The sequence below is a fragment of the Bos indicus genome, chromosome 6, assembly GCF_029378745.1.
Source record: "Bos indicus isolate NIAB-ARS_2022 breed Sahiwal x Tharparkar chromosome 6, NIAB-ARS_B.indTharparkar_mat_pri_1.0, whole genome shotgun sequence".
NCBI classification, from domain to species: Eukaryota; Metazoa; Chordata; class Mammalia; order Artiodactyla; family Bovidae; genus Bos; species Bos indicus.
The window spans coordinates 37,949,616-37,966,808 of NC_091765.1; the positions used below are offsets into that span (position 1 = coordinate 37,949,616).

The 17,193-nt window shown below is 44.1% G+C and overlaps 1 protein-coding gene across 5 annotated transcripts in view; it reads right to left on the minus strand.

The window, feature by feature from the left end:
- Nucleotides 1-17,193, minus strand: part of FAM184B (family with sequence similarity 184 member B) — a 125,414-nt gene that overhangs the window by 46,594 nt on the left and 61,627 nt on the right. For all 5 annotated transcript variants that reach the window (XM_070791211.1, XM_070791209.1, XM_019962492.2 and 2 more), the window contains exons 2-5: nt 14,952-15,707; nt 13,870-14,005; nt 12,190-12,329; nt 11,418-11,624 (exon numbers count right to left, since the gene is read on the minus strand). In XM_070791211.1, the coding sequence (XP_070647312.1) occupies nt 11,418-11,624; nt 12,190-12,329; nt 13,870-14,005; nt 14,952-15,707 (1,239 nt within the window). The remainder of the gene's footprint in view (nt 1-11,417; nt 11,625-12,189; nt 12,330-13,869; nt 14,006-14,951; nt 15,708-17,193) is intronic.

The following is a 17,193-nucleotide window of genomic DNA, read 5'->3' on the forward strand; positions in this document are numbered from 1 at the left end:
TTGGAAGAAAAGTTATTACCAACCTAGATAGCATATTGAAAAGCAGAGACATCACTTTGCCAACAAAGGTCCATCTCGTCAAGGCTATGGTTTTTCCAGTGGTCATGTATGGACGTGAGAGTTGAACTGTGAAGCAAGCTGGGCGCTGAAGAATTGATGCTTTTGAACTGTGGTGTTGGAGAAGACTCCTGAGAGTCCCTTGGACTGCAAGGAGATCCAACCAGTCCATTCTAAAGGAGATCAGCCCTGGGTGTTCTTTGGAAGGAATGATGCTAAAGCTGAAACTCCAGTACTTTGGCCACCTCATGCGAAGAGTTGACTCATTGGAAAAGACTCTGATGCTGGGAGGGATTGGGGGCAGGAGGAAAAGGGGATGACAGAGGATGAGATGGCTGGATGGCATCACCGACTCGATGGATGTGAGTTTGAGTGAACTCCGGGAGATGGTGATGGACAGGGAGGCCTGGCGTGCTGTGATTCATGGGGTCGCAAAGAGTCAGACACGACTGAGCGACTGAACTGAACTGAACTGAGAGCAGTGGATGAAATATTCTTTTCCTCTTAGCTGAACTTTCAGTTTAGTTAGTTCAGTCGCTCAGTCATGTCCGACTCTTTGTGACCCCATGGACTGCGGCATGCCAGGCTTCCCCGTCCATCACCAACTACTGGAGCCTGCTCAAACTCGTGTCTATTTAGTCAGTGATGCCATCCAACCATCTCATCGTCTGTCATCACCTCTCCTCCTGCCTTCAATCTTTCCCAGCATCAGGGTCTCTTCTAATGAGTCGGCTCTTCACATCAGGTTGCCAAAGTATTGGAGTTTCAGCTTCAACATCAGTCCTTCCAATGAATATTCAGGATTTCATTTAGGATTGACTGGCTTGGTCTCCTTGTAGTCCAAGGGACTCTCAAGAGTCTTCTCCACCACCACAGTTCAAAAGCATCAATTTTTCAGTGCTCAGCTTTCTTTAAAGCCCAACTCTCACATCCATACATGATTACTGAAAAACCATAGCTTTGACTAGATGGACCTTTGTCGGCAAAATAATGTCTCTGCTTTTTAATATTCTGTCTAGGTTGGTCATAGCTTTTCTTCCAAGGAGCAAGTGTCTTTTAATTTCATGGCTACAGTCACCATCTGCAGTGATTTTGGAGCCCAGGGAAATAAAGTCTGTCACTGTTTCCATTGTTTCCCCATCTGTTTGCCATGAATTGATGGGACCGGATGCCATGATCTTAGTTTTTTGAATGTTGAGTTTTAAGTCAGCCTTTTCACTCTCCTCTTTCATTTTCATCAAGAGGCTCTTTATTTCCTCTTTGCTTTCTGCCATAAGAGTGGAATCATCTGCATATCTGAGGCTATTGATATTTCCCCCAGCAATCTTGATTCCAAGCTTGAGCTTCATTCAGTCTGGCATTCACATGATGTACTCTGATATAAGTTAAATAAGCAGGGTGGCAACATACAGCCTTGACATACTCCTTTCCCAATTTGGAACAAGTCCATTGTTCCACGTCCAGTTCTAACTGTTGCTTCTTGACCTGCATACAGATTTCTCAAGAGGCAGGTAACATGGTCTTGTATTCCCATCTCTTGAAGAACTTACCACAGTTTTTTGTGATCCACACAGTCAAAGGCTTTGGTGTAGTTGATAAAGCAGAAGTAGATGTTTTTCTGGAACTCTCTTGCTTTTTCTATGATCCAATGGATATTGGCAATTTGATCTCTGGTTCCTCTGCCTTTTCTAAATCTAGCTTGAACATCTGGAAGTTCTTGATTCATGTGCTATTAAAGCCTAACTTGGACAAGTTTGCGTATTACACTGCTACTGTGTGAGATGAGTGCAATTGTGCAGTAGTTCGAACGTTCTTTAGCATTGCCTTTCTTTGGGATTGGAATGAAAACTGACTTTTTCCCATCCTGTGGCCACTGCTGAGTTTTCCAAATTTGCTAGCATATTGAGTGTAGCACATTAACAACATCATCTTTTAGGATTTGAAATAGCTCAACTGGAATTCTATCACCTCTTCTATCACCTCTACTAGCTTTGTTTGCTTCCTAAGGCCCACTTGATTTCACATTCCAGGATTTCTGGCTCTAGGTGAGTGATACACAGAAAAACTATACAAAAAGATCTTAATGACCCAGATAAGCACAATGGTGTGATCACTTACCTAGAGCCAGACAGCTGAACTTTAGGTAGACATTAAGTCATTTATTCATTCACCAAATATTTATTGAGACGTACCGTGTGTTTCCCCACTCCAGTACTCTTGCCTGGAAATTCCCATGGACGGAGGAGCCTGGTAGGCTGCAGTCCATGGGGTCGCTAAGAGTCGGACATGACTGAGCGACGTCCCTTTCACTTTTCACTTTCATGCATTGGAGAAGGAAATGGCAACCCACTCCAGTGTTCTTGCCTGGAGAATCCCAGGGATGGGGGAGCCTGGTGGGCTGCCATCTATGGGGTCGCACAGAGTCGGACACGACTGGAGTGACTTAGCAGCAGCAGCACCATGTGTTTGGCGCTATTCCTGAAGCTAGGAATAAAATGACACTATGCCTACTCACCAGGAGCTCACAATTGTGTGGAAAAGACAGGCAGCAAAGTCAACAGCTATAATGCAGTAGATGTCATGTTGGATGGTGACAATTGATTATAGACCTTTATGCTCTAACTGTGAGTAGACGGACATATTAGCAACTGACATCTACTGAGTGTGCACCATTTTCTGAGCGCTTTTCACAGATCATCTCGTTGATCCTTATGAAATCCATATGAGCTAGGTAGTATTGTTAAAGTTCATTATACAAATAAAGAAATGAAGCTTCAAGAAGTCAAAATGACTTGCCCAGGGTCATGCAGCCAGTATGTGGAAGAGTCAAGATCTGAACTCAGGAAAGGATGATTGCTTGGCTGTGCTTCTTCCCTACCTGTGCGGGTTCAGTTATACGTGAACATTTTTCAATGGTAAATACTACAGCACTATATAGTCCGTGGTCAGAGGATGTGGAGGAACTGGAGACACAAACAACCTACTATAAATTATACTTGGATTAACTCTCACATTGTTCAAGGATCAACTACAGAATGAATGGACATTATGGCTGGTTGAGCATGAATAATGAGACAAAAGTCATGGATTTCTAAATTTCTGACTCCTGGATTTCTAACCTGAGCATCTAAAAAGATGCTGCTACTGCTCATCTACATGACATATTTACACTTCCTATGGGACCAATCACAGGCCAGTCTAGTAGCCCTGGGGTTGCACTTAGCATTGTCTTTGGGGTCAGTCATATAAGAGAGAAAAAGAAGGATGTGATTAGATTGTAAGGGTCAAATGATGCAGACACTTAGCCATGTACACGGAGAAGGCAATAGCACCCCACTCCAGTACTCTTGCCTGGAAAATCCCATGGATGGAGGAGCCTGGTAGGCTGCAGTCCGTGGGGTCGCTAAGAGTCGACAAGACTGAGTGACTTCACTTTCACTTTTCACTTTTATGCATTGGAGAAGGAAATGGCAAACCACTCCAGTGTTCTTGCCTGGAGAATCCCAGGGGCAGGAGAGCCTGATGGGCTGCGGTCTATGGGGTCACACAGAGTCGGACACGACTGAAGTGACTTAGCAGCAGCCATGTACAGGGTCTTCAGTAAGCCCATCATCTCCTTTTGCAGGGCTTGCTGTTTCAGAAAGTTCGTTTTCTAAAGACAATAGATAAATTATTTTTTTGTTTGAAACAAGTTGAGATAACTTAAACAACCATCAGAAATAAGGCCATCCTCTCAGCAAAAATTCTGATTTTTGACTTCATTATTTAGCCCTCATTCACAGAGTCTTTTATTGAACAAAAGTTTTGTTTAATGTGTTTATTGGTGCAGACACTTGCTAACTCTGCCAAAGCATGTTTGCAGTAACAGCACAGTGAAATCCCCTGAGAGAAAGACTCTTAGCGTAAAGCAGTGGCTATTTCTAATTTTATACAGCCTAATTTTCTGGGGTACATGTAATCAATCACAGCTTTAGCTGTTGCCTTGACAAATGGACCTAAAGGGAAAAAAATTTCCCCACAGATGGAAATAACTGATATCTGCAGTAATTTTTGGCATTAGCAAGCCACATTTTAGGTGCAGAATATATGTGGTTTATTGTCAGAAAACAAAGAGCTCTGAGTCACATGGAAAACACAGATTAAAAGGAAGCATGATCATGTCCAGCTCATTCCAAAGTGACCTTAAGGAGTTTAACAGGAATCATTAACAGTTTCTTCCTAACTCAAGTAAAGAGAAAAGACAGCTACAAAGACAAGAACATAAGGGAAAAGAAGATAGTTGCTTTCAAACATATAAATTGTTGCATCCCACCCCAGCAAGAAGACTCCATGAGCTATTAACTTATAGGATTCACAGAATACTTCATAAGCTCTATTCTCATTTAACTCTCAAAATACTCAGGGAAAATGGCTTTATTGCATCCATTTCACACAGCAGATCCAGAGGCTGATAAGAGGCAAAAGCCGGACTTCCACCATTTTTCTGCTTTCTTGTCTAGATTGTCCACAGTTACTAGCAATTTAAGAAAAGACACACAAAGGAGCCACTGTGATGGGAAAAACAAATACGCAACCACAGAAAATCACCAAGCAGAGATTTCAGTTCACATTTTAAAGGAAAACCTGTTACCTTTTTTCAAGAAGAAAAATTACTATTTGGTATGTATTTATAGTAAAGTTCAGCTGAAAGAGTAAACCAGTACAAAGCCTGAAATGTCACTCAGAGTGGGGAGGCAGAAGAGATGATCTTATAATTTCCAAACTGTATAAAAACGATAACTCACAGGACAATATTGTAATAAACTATACTTCAATTAAAAATATGAATACAGAAGAAACTATAACCCGTAGATTCAAGATTCCAATGCACCTCAAACAGAAAAACACAAAGAATATCATATCATGACATACTGTAATCATTGTAGAAACCAGTGATAGAGAAAATAAATGTTATAAGTGGTCACAAAACAAAAGACACACTATGCACTGTGGAAAACAGGTAAGAGTGGCTACCAGCTTTTCATTTGATGAAAATACAAACCAAAAAAAAAAAAAAAAAAAAAACCCCAAAATTGAACAGCATCTTTAAAGTGCTCAAAGAATGAAACTGTTAACCTAGAATTCTATATCCAGCAAAATAACCTTCAAAAATGAAGTCAGGAGAATAAGATGGTGGAGGAGTAGGTGGACATGGAGTATATCTCTCTCCATGGATACATCAGGAATATACCTTCAGACACAGAAGTGCGTGCAGAACACCAGCTGAGAGCAGACAGAAGGACCTGACCAGCAGAAAAGAATATATAGAACCACACAAAACTCAGTAGGATGAAGGAAATAGGGGGGAAAACAGGAGTGTTAGTAGAACTGGACCTGCCCTCGGTGGGTGGGGGAACTGAAGTAGGGCTCTGATCCCCACAACAGGGCAATTGTCTGAATCAGAGGAGAACCATTTAAGGCTGAGAGTGAAACAGCTGATCTGTGGCAGCCTAAATGGAGTGAGAGTCAGACAGTCCTTGCCACAGCCATACATACCCAGGACAGGGACGTAGGTCCCCTGGAAGGCTCAGCAGCTTGGAGCTGGAGTTTAGGGATTGTGGAGCAATCTCAAAGCGAGGGCTGCTGTTGACTGCAGAGAGACAGATCAAGGGGATGTGAGGGAGGAGATTGTGGTGTGAAATGCCTGTGGAGGAAAGCCTGGCGGCCATGGAAGCAAGGTGGTACTGCTGAGTCATGTGTAGGGGGTGGAGCCATCACCACAGCCTCTCTCTCCCCACATGCCAGCATTGGTATCTGAACAATAGAGAGGCTGGCCCATCAAACACCTGATGCACTGAACTACAGAGTAGGACCCCTTCAAGTGCCTGCAGCACCACACTGATCTATAGAGTATGACCCCAGCCAGGGGAGCCCCTCTATGTGCTTGACACATGGAACAACAGAGGACTCCAGGCAAGGGATCGCTCTAAGTGCCTGAATGGACAGAGCTACGGAGAAAGACTGGCCAAAGAGGCCTTCTGATCACCAGCTACAAGATGCTCAAAAAAAGCCTCTGATAGGGCCATAACTCCTGCAGCAGAGGCAGTCAGTGTCGCTGCGCACTTGGCACCACCAGGGTCCCTGCAAGTCAAGCAACTGTGCCACCTTCACACACAACTCTCACTGAGCAGAGCTGCCATAGGCAAAAAAAAGTCTTGCATCTGTGCACACAGGGTCGCTTCAGTTGTGTCCAGACTCTTTGCAACCCTGTAGACTGTGGCCTGCCAGGCTTCTCTGTCAGTGAGGGGAGTTTTCCAGGCAAGAATACTGGAGTGTATTGGCCAATACCAGCTGCCATGCCCTTCTAGAGCGCTATATTTCCTGCTGCCCTAGCCGCCAATTCCCCTGAGTACCTGGTGCTGCCAGAACCCCTGCGACCCAAGCAGCTGCACCACCTCCACACCCATCCCTCACAGGGGCGAACCCAAGTCCTTCGGGTCAGCCTGAGGAGCAAATCCCAGTGTACGATCCATATGTAGAGGTGGAAATAAAACCACAATTGCAACCCAAGGGCAGTGTGGCTAAGGAAGAAGACCCCAAACCTTCCCACCAGTTGTACAAGCTTCAGATTAAATCCACATGATCAATTAGGCAGACTCTGTGTCTATGGAATATATAAAAGATCATTGAGAGCTCCCACGAAAGAAGTGGACACTGGAGGCAAGAACACACAGGAATAGGACCAGATTAGAATCTGAGCTGCCCCCAAAGCAGGTCCAGAGATCAGCACAGTGTTGGAGGGCATCCTAGGGAGGTGAGGTAGACTGTGACCCCAGTGAGGGAAAAGACTGACAGCAGTGACTCAAGAAAAACATTTATTATTCTTATGTTTTGACTTGTTCTGTAGATTCTTTTGGATTTTTTTTCCTCCCCCCCCGCCTCTGTTTTAGTTGTCTGTTTTTTTTTTTTTTTTTTTTTTTTTGCACTATGCAATCTAATTAAGCTTTTGAGCTTTTCTTTTTCTCAGTCACATTATTTATTGTTGTTATAAACCTCTACCTCTACTTTGGGCTTTTGCAGTTCTGTGGAGTCCCCCCCACCCTTTTTCTTTCCTCTTTTTTATAATTTTAATTTTTTAAACATATTATATTTTTTCTACATTTATTCCTTTGTTTGCCTTTCCCCTTGCAGTTAAACTTTAATGTATACAAATCTTCTTCATCTACTTCTATTTAACTTTGCATATCTATTCTTTCTTTCTTTTCTTTCCTCTCTACATATTTGTTAGTTTTGTTTTCATTGCTTCATTCCCCACTTGGCACCTTGCTTTACTTTTGTTTTCTAGTTTGTGCTTTAGTTAATTTTGTTCTTAACTGGTAAATATAATTTTTTATTTCCTTTGTTTGCTGGGTCAATCTGCTGTACTTTATTTTTGTTGGACTGTGTTGACTTTGCTCATCAGTGTGTATATATATGTGTGTGTGTGTGTGTGTGTGTATTCCCTTATTTTTAATTATTATTTGCCTGATTTTGTAATTGCCATTTGTCTGGGGTTCATCTTTGGTTTCTCGTTTTTGGATATTTGTTTTAATCTCACTTAATGCCATAACAAACCACTTGTGGAATCTTTGTTCTCAACCAGAGATCAAGCCCTGAGCCTTTGGAGTGGGAGCACTGACTCCAAGACCCTAGACTACCAGTGAAATAAGTCAGAAAGAGAACGATAAATATCGTATTCTAATACATATATACAGAATCTAGAGAAATGGTACTGAAGAATTTATTTACAGGGTAGCAATGGAGAGACAGACATAGAGAATAGACTTATGGACATGGTGAGAGGTAAGGAGAGGGTGAGATGTATGGAAAGAGTAACATGGAAACTTACACTACCATATGTAAAATAGATAGCCAATGGGAATTTGTTGTATGGCTCAGGAAACTCAAACAGGTGCTCTATATCAATCTAGAAGGGTGGGATGGGGAAGGAGATGGGAGGGAGGTTCAAAAGGGAGGGGATATATGTATATCTATGGCTGATTCATGTAGAGGGAGATATCTGGTATGGTTCTAAATATTTGGAAATTAAGTAACCTATTTTTAAATAACAAAGAGTATTTTGGGAGTTGGTAGAAATTAAAAAGTTGAGAAAATTTTGAGAAAATCATTCACATTCATATTTATTATTGAAATAGAAAGCAGAGGCCTAGAATGGTTTGAGTTAACTTATTCAAGATTTGACAATGAGGCTCTTTCCCCAGGCACAGCACTTCTTACACACTGACTTGACTGATGTTTGAGTGCATATCTTGTTTCTCCTACTAGATGGTGAGCTCTTCGAAGGCATGGCTGATTCCTATATCCCTGCATTGCTCAAGACAACAACTATGCATTCAATGAATGATAAATAAACCATAAAGGGATGCTGGCAGGGTAAAGACCTAAAGGCTTACTACATAGACAGCAAAGGTTATGCTTCCGTGATTCACTTCCAATTCATGTGATATTCAAGTGACTTTATTTCTCAGGTTCTTCATCTGTGAAATGGGAAAGCAACCCCTGCCTACAGAGCTGAGGTAAGGGATAAATCATGGACTGGAGAGCTGTCATTCCTTTTAGCTGCACAGCATCTGATCCTTCTCGGAATGTTTGAGAAATTCTCCATCTGATACATCAGAGCCATCCTCCCACCACAGAAACAGAAAATGTCAGACTTACCTTCCCAGACCCCCTTCCAAAGAGGACTGAGGGCATGTGACCATCAGACACACTCACCCCAGATTTCAAATCGGAAGCCATCAATGTGTACAAAGCTGGAGTCATTGAAACAAAAAGGATCTGGCAACTGCATTTCCCAGGGGCAGCAGGGCCAGCCATTCTATAGCAGCTCCAACTGACAGACATTTCTGGGATGATGGAAATATTCAAAAATACAGTGCAGGTTATGTGTAGAAGTCCTTAAGCACTGTGCTATCCATTCCAGGAGCCATTAGCCACATATGGCAATTAAGCACTTGGAGTATGGCTAGCTCACCTGAGGAACTGAATTTAAAATATTATTTAGTTGTGATTAATTTAAATGTAAATAACCACAAGGGGCTACCAAGTTGGACAGTGCAGTTCTGTAGGCAACGTCCAGGGCCCGTTGTTGGTGGTTGTCAGCGGTGTACATGGCAGGCCTGGCCTCAGAGGTGGTGGCAGGCGTGTCCTCATCACTGACTGAGTAGCTGCCAAGCCCGGTTCCCTGGTTTTCCAGAAAGCTTCTCATTGCCCTTTACTACATTCCTTTCTTGCCTAAAGCGCCCAGAGTGGGTTTGTGATGCCTGACACCCAGAATCAAAAGTGACACAAATGAGGTGTAGAATGCAGCAGTGTCTAGCACAGTTCAGTAGGGACTCAATAAACCTTTCCACGGTCTTCTAAGAATGTGTGGGCAAATGCTAATTATAGGACATGTACTCTGCTCTGTCTATGAAGATTAAGTAATAATATCCTTGAAAGGGAAGGCAGATAGGCCCTCTGGGTCAACTCCAGCCCTTCTCCTGTAGCATCTTTTTCAGGTTAAGGTAGCATTCAGGAGACATAACACACTTGTACTCAAGGGCCCAAAGAAGCAGTGCCCTCTTAACTCTACAGGGGAAACAGGTATCTATTTTTAGTCCATGAATACCTGATTTGGGGCCTCTTCAAGGTTTTACCTTCCTCTAGTCTGCATGGCCTAATTTATATAATTTATGTCCTCAGTTTGGAGAAATGATCATAATTTAAAAAAAAAAAACAGGAGGAAATGCAATTTATTTCTACATGATTCATTTCCCAAATGGATCCATGCCCCTGATTAGAGCTGAAATGGAATTTCTACACTCAGAGTCAGGCTTGGCTGACAGGTTACCAGGGCAACCTGTAGCTCCAGGAGAGTAACCGTCCCTCCCACTGACTGTGGCTCAGGATAGAAAGAAGGTTCAGCTATATGAGGGCTGGATTTGTGCAACCAGTTACTGCTCATTGGGAGGAAGGTGCTTTCAGTACAGCTGCTTCCCACCTTGTGCAGGAAATCATGGGCTCTGGAGTCAGGCTGTTGGGTTTTAATGTGGCTACACCACTCACTGTCTGTGTGAGCAGATATATAACATCTTTGAGCCTCAGTTTTCTCATCTCTGAAATGGCAATATGAACACTCATTTTGTAACCCTGTTGGGAGGATTAAATGTGTTCATAAGTGCTTTATAAAGTATAGTGGGCACTAATATTATCACACATGACATCATCTAATGCACATGGTAACTAAGTAAAACCACTGTTTATCAAACTTTGAGTACATGTTTATGCACTGAGCTAATAGTTTATATACAAAACCATATTTAATGCATATAACAAGCCCCCAAAGTAATTATCTTTATTTTTAGAAAGGTTAAGTGACCAGTTCATGGTCATAAAGCTAATCAAAGAGTCAGGACTTGGACCCAATACTAGGCTTTCATGAGTCCATTTATTTGTCCAACACATATTTATTGAGTATCTACTACTTTTCACCACCACACACTGCATTCCTCAGTGATATATGATTCTCTTTCACTGGAAACTCAGAGCTGATAATGCAAGTTCTTAGATTAGAAAGAAGCCTTCTTATAATAATTAAAGCACCACCTATGCTTACAATAATGCTGATTTACTTCACTCTTCTCCTAAAACATTCAAATACATATGTTACTTGCTTTCCTCAGCAAACACGAGGGATGAGGCTTTGCGTTCCTTCTCAGCAGAAAGCACCTCCTTTAGTGGGAATTTGGAGCAGTACCAGGCTGAGAAACTTCTCTCCCACTGCCAACCCGATTAATCAATTACCTGCATTCATCTAGTGCCTATTACACCCCAGGAACTATGATCTGCTTTGTTTTTTCACATGGATTACTTCACGTAATCCTTGCAGCTACTCTGTTAGGTGCTATTATCAACATCTGTTCTATAAATGAGGAACCTGGGGCCCACAGAGATTTTCTGTGAGGCACTCAACTGTCCACAGCTGGAGGGTGGCAGAGCTGGGATTTGAATCCAGGCAGTCTGCCAGGTCCACGTGTTCGCTTCATTTTATTTCTCTCTGCTTTTGCACAATAGAGGATTTGAATTTCCCTAAGTTAAACACTCATATGACACAATTCCGCCCCATGCTGATGACTCTAAGCCCTACTGTCTCATGGTCCTGGAGTGCCCTGTCTCCTCCAGAAGACACTGAACTTCCTTTGGTCAGAGAACTAGCTGAGATCTGTATACAATAGGAGTTCAATAAATGTTTGAGGAAGGAAAGAAGAAACAAACAGGAAAGGAAGGAGGTAGAGGCAAGGAAGAACAAAAGGAACCGTATCTCTGGAATGGAGTCTCACCTTCTGCAGCCTCTTCCTTTCAGCTTCCACCGATGAGCGAACTGACTTGATTTCCACCGTGTGCTTCTTCACCAAGTCTTCTAGGCGCTTCATCAGCTGGTCTTTGAGATGTTTCTTCTCCTCTTCTGTCTGATGTTTGATTTTGCGAAGGTCTTCTTCATATTTTTGCTTCATATATTCCGTCTCAATGCATGCTTCTTTCTTGGTCTATGAAAAGAAAAAGGGCTTGTAAAACTACCAGGGTGGAGAGAACAGGAAATCACCATTTCTCTTTTGTGCAACTTCTACAATGTTGATAACTGATTTTAAAGCATGTATCACAAGGTACAGTAAAATTTATAAGATGATATGTTTGATATTTGTAAGAAACTCCATTTTTATCCACCATCGGAAAAGGACTTTTTGGAGTAATGCATATATTGTCATAGGATCAGGTATTCCAGCCCACACTATAGCGCTTTCTTAAAAAAAAAAAAAAAAGCTTTGTTTTGACTGGGAACATATAGCAGGAATCTTAAGCAAGTTTCCAGTTTCCCAGGAGCTGGTGATAAGGAGTTGGAAGAATTCCTCTACATTCTCAGTCTTCTAGTTCAAATGACATGCAGTTGGCAGGACATTGGCTGGAACTTCACACCTACACATTCACCCTTGAAACTATGGACCTGTTGTTTCCAAGTAGACCTATCATGGTTCGGGGCTGGCCTCCCTCTGAAGCTTGTTCCAGCAGAGCCCCCTGTGACTGCTGCATCCCCAGGGCTGGGTCAGACACTACCTGTGTATCTGTGCCTCCTTTTGTGCAGGGACATTCCTTGGCAAAGTTCTGGTCCTGCTGAGGATGGAGACTGCAGGCTTCCAAATTATTCTCTTTCCTTAGGACTTCATTCTCTGAAACTCTTTCTGTCTTCATGTCACCTGTAAGCACAAGTTTCAACATCATTGGGAATGCCCTTGGCCTGGGCCTTGTGCCGGAGGCCTCTGCATGTTACCACTCTGCTATTCAACTCCCCTATGTAATCCCTGCTCCATGGCCTTCTGGCCTCAAGTATGGTCAAGATGGTGATTGTCACCTTTGCCCAAGCAGCATCTTGAGTTCACATAGTTGCCCTGCCCTCCCTTCTAAAACTAGTCATCTTTTACATAGGTTAAAAAATTGAGGATGTTCCTGAACATATGTACATTCAAAGGATTTAAATTTAAAGAGATTTCAAGTATAAGACAAAAATTAAATATGACTAGAATTGCTCTGGAGAAGGCAATGGCACCCCACTCCAGTACTTTTGCCTGGAAAATACCATGGACAGAGGAGCCTGGTAGGCTGCAGTCCATGGGGTCGCTAGAGTCGGACACGACTGAATGACTTCACTTTCACTTTTCACCTTCATGCATTGGAGAAGGAAATGGCAACCCACTCCAGTGTTCTTGCCTGGAGAATCCCAGGAATAGGGGAGCCTGGGCTGCCATTTATGGGGTCGCACAGAGTCAGACACGACTGAAGCGACTTAGCAGCAGCAGCAGAATTGCTCAGTTTCTTCCCATATTCCCCAAGGTACTTATGCCTTACTTCTAAGACCACCATACCCACTGGTTCCAACTCACACTTTCCAGCCCAAAGTGATTTCTTCTTTCCCAGACATCTTGTTCCTCTGCTGCCTGGGATGCACTCATGATATGAAAGCATGTAAAGTAACAGTCCCATAATCTCCCTGGAGGCAGAGCCTATGTTTTGTGCCCTTGTTATATATCCCAGTGTCAAACTGATCACACTATATTCAAGAACGTTCTGATGAGGGAGCTCAGTGGAAAGCACTTTTTTGTTGCTGTTCAGTTGCTAAGCCATGTCCAACTCTTTGTGACTCCATGGACTGCAGCACATCAGGCTTCCCTGTCCTCCACTACCTCCCTGAGTTTGCTCAAGTTGATGTCCAATGAGTCAGTGATGTTATCTAACCTTATCTCAAAGAAAGCACTTTGGAGTCAGATAACCTATGTATTTTACACTATCACCAGCCAGCTGGCTGGCCTTAAGCTAGCCACATAACTTTTCTCTGGTTCATTTCTTCATCTGTGACATGGGATACTGACAATACCTAACTCACAAAACTATTGGGAACATCCAATATCATCACTGTGTGAAAGATGTTAGAGTATAAAGCGTTGACTAAGTCTAGGGAAAAGCCAGAGCTGAGAAGTTCAGGCACTATGGTGGACTGGATGGAGAACTATCTGGGAGCCAGAGATCCTTCTGCATCATGCCTTTTAGATATCTGACCTGTGGCAGCTGTGGGTGTTGGCTTGCTTATGTCCTGCATGATGGGACTTAGCACCAGGCAGGTCAGATCAAAGAGCCCTGCCCTCCATTCTGCTCCCTTAACAGTCTCAAGGCTGCAAGCAGTGCCAAGCCAACCTGGTGGCCAACTTTTGCTCTGTCAGGAAATCAATTGGGGCATCTCACCGGTTTTCTGTGTCACATGACACTCCTGCAACATCAGCTTATCTTTGGCAATGGCCAGCTTCTCCCCAAGTTTTTTTGCCGTGCTTTTCAACTCTGAATTCTCCTGTCGAGCCTCCTTGAGCTGCACATCCAGGTCCTAAACAGAGAGACAGGGTGTCATTTCACTGGTTCTGTGCAGACACATCCTATGTACCTCAGCTCTGAAAAGTGGGTAAATGCACAGCATGTACCATTAATCTCTGGAATTCAGCGGCTCAGTGTTCATCAAATCCTGATTCATCCTCTGACTGGCTGTGTGATGTTCAGCAAGTTATTTAATCTTTCTGTGCTGTGCTAAGTCGCTTCAGTCATGTCTGACTCTTTGTGACTATAGATTGTAACCTGCCAGACTCTTCTGTCTTTGGGATTCTCCAGGCAAGAATACTGGAGTGGGTTGCCATGCTCTCCTCCAGGGGATCTTCTGGACCCAGGGATTGAACATGTGTCTCTTATATCTGCTACATTAGCGGGTGGGTTCTTTACCACTAGCCTGGGAAACCTCAGCCTTTCTGTAGTGAGGATTAAATGAGATAAAATGGGACAGAAAACAATGCTCAGGAAATATGAAAGATACTAGCTGCTGTTACTTTTAGAGATGGGCTTCCCATAACTAACTTGTCACTGGTCCAATTTTCCACAAATATAAAGCCTCAAGGATGTTAGGACAGGCAAGTTGTTATGGAGTGAGTAGGGGCTTTGGAATTAGGCTGAACTGAGTTCAAACACTTTTCAGCTGTGTGCCCAGCTACACTCCTCCTTAAGCTTCTCAATTTCAGTTTTACATTTTCATCTGTAAATTGTAAGTCTCTCCATTCTCAAAGGACAGGGATCAAGTCCAGCCTACCATGTGTCTCCTGAACACAGCCCTGGCCTGGCACATAGTAGGTGTTCAATAAATATTTCCTTAATAAATGCGGTTGAACTCAATGAAGGTAATAATGCTCACTTTGGCAGAAGTCACAGTGCCTGATGAGTGGTAGGTGTTCATATTACCGGCCATGGTTATTCTCACACTTGGGAGGTAGGAAGGGCCCCTGCTTTACCTGAATGCGGTCCTTCAGCTTTTGGGCATACTTCTTCAGGTCACTAATCTTGCGGCCTCTGTGCTCCAGATCCCCTTCCAGCTTCCGGACCTGGGCCTGCAGGGCTGCCTCCTGGGCCTGGAAGTTCTTCCGGAGGTCGGTCTCCTTCTCCTGCCACTGCCACAGGGCCTCACTCACAGACTGCTGCATCGCCTGCCGGACCGCCTCGTTTTCCCGCTCGTAGGTGGCCTGTAGCTCCTCGGCCTTCCGCGCGTAGTCCTTGCTCAGCTGCTGGTTCTCCGTTCGCAGCCGCTCCACTTCCAGCAGGACCTCCCGCATCTCGGGGCCGCAGCCCGGCTCGGCCTTGGGCTCGGGACCCTCTTTGGTGAGCCGGTCCCACCGGGGCGCCTCGTGGCCACTCAGGTGCCGGAGCCTCTTCTCATAGTCGGCCTTGAGCTCCAGCATCTCCTTGGAGAGGGTGAGCACCCGCTCAGCGTGCTCGGCCTCCACCCTCAGCTCCCTCTCCTGGGTCTCCAGCCTGCAAGAGGCCGACTGGGCCAGTGCCTCCTGTGTCAGCTGCTTCTGTAGCTCCAGGGCACTCTCCAGTGCCTGGATGCGCTGCCGCAGGGCCTCCTCTTCGCCCACGCGGCCCTGCGCCTGCAGGAGCCTGGCCTCGGTCTCGGCCACCGCCTGCTGCAGCTCCTCCTGGTGGGCCTCGCGCAGTGCCTCCATGCCCGCCTCGGTCTCGTCCTGGCGGGTGTTCAGGGCGTAGATCACCTGCGGGAAAAGTCACAGAGCTGGGTTAGCCGGAGGGGTGTGGGTGTGCGTGAAGGGCCACAGTGACCACAGAGGGCCTTGACCCTGGCAGTGACTCAGGCTGATCCCCAGGAGCTGCACCTGAGAACAGGATTTGACTGGAAGTGATTTATTAGAAATTGTCCCAAGGAGAAACCAATAAGGAGTTCCTTAGGGGCCTCTGGGGAGTGCCATGGGAATCAAGCAAAGGGTCTGAAACACTTAGGGACACAGAACGCACCCCTGAAAACCAAACCAAAACAAAATACAACAAAACACTAGAAAACAGAATTCAGCAATGTATAAAAAGGATTATATACCATGACCAAGTGGGATTTATCCCAGAAGTGCAAAATTGATTTAACATCTGAAAATCAGTTAATGTGAGATATCACATGAATAGCATAAAGGCTGAAACCCACAGGATTGTCTCAACAGAAAGAAGAAAACCATTTGACAAAATCCAATCCCTCCTCTTGACAAAAACACTGACTGAACAAGAAAAAGAAGGGAACTCCCTCATCCCAATAAAGGGCATCTATGAAAAACCCACAGCTAACATCGTATTCCCTGGTGAAAAACTGTTCTCTGTAACTTCAGGAACAAGACAGAAACAGGGCTAGGTGCCGAATACACATTTAGGATCTCAGAAAATCCTCATGGCAACCCTGCAAAGTTGGTATCTTTGTCCTCATTCTAAGAATGAACCATTGAGGTTCAGAGAAATTAAGCAAGTTTTGCAAGGTCACAAGGGATAAGAAGATTTGACTAACTCGTGCTCACAGCACGGTACTGCACTGCATCTCACTATTCTGCTTGAGCTTTCATTCATTGACGCATTTACCCAATATCTCAGATGTGCCATTTTCTGTGCTGAGTACTGGAAATACATGCTGATCAATAAGTCAACTGAAGTTGTGATCTCAAAATTATATTTCAGTGGGAGAGTCAGATAAGATTATGGTGGGTTTTAGTACACTAAGTGCTATGAAAGTGATCAGCACTAGTTACTAGCGAAGCACAGAAGAATGGTGTAGTAGAAGACTTTCCAGAAAAGGGGAACCTTGCCTCCTCATCCTTGGGGGTGACCAGTTCCCGTTAACATGTCAACCTCTGTATAGGCATGAACAACTAACTTCTTCATGTTGCCTCAGAGCATTTGGTATGAAGTTGAGCACAGGGTAGGTTCATAATAAGTATCTATTATGGTACTGTTGCCAGTCATCAAAGACTCATGCTTTCTCTTTCCACAGAGTTGATGCAGAGAAATAGCCACCAAGCCAAGATCCATTTCCTAGTCCCCGTGCATCTGTACGGGACCACATGACTAGTGATTACAAGTGGAATGTGTCCTGAGGTGGATGTATGTCATCTCAGGTCCAGTGTTGGGGTTAGGGTTAAGAGGAGGGTTAACCAGGAGGCATGTCCTTTCCACAGTCCCTTTTTCCATCTGCCAACTTATTGTGGA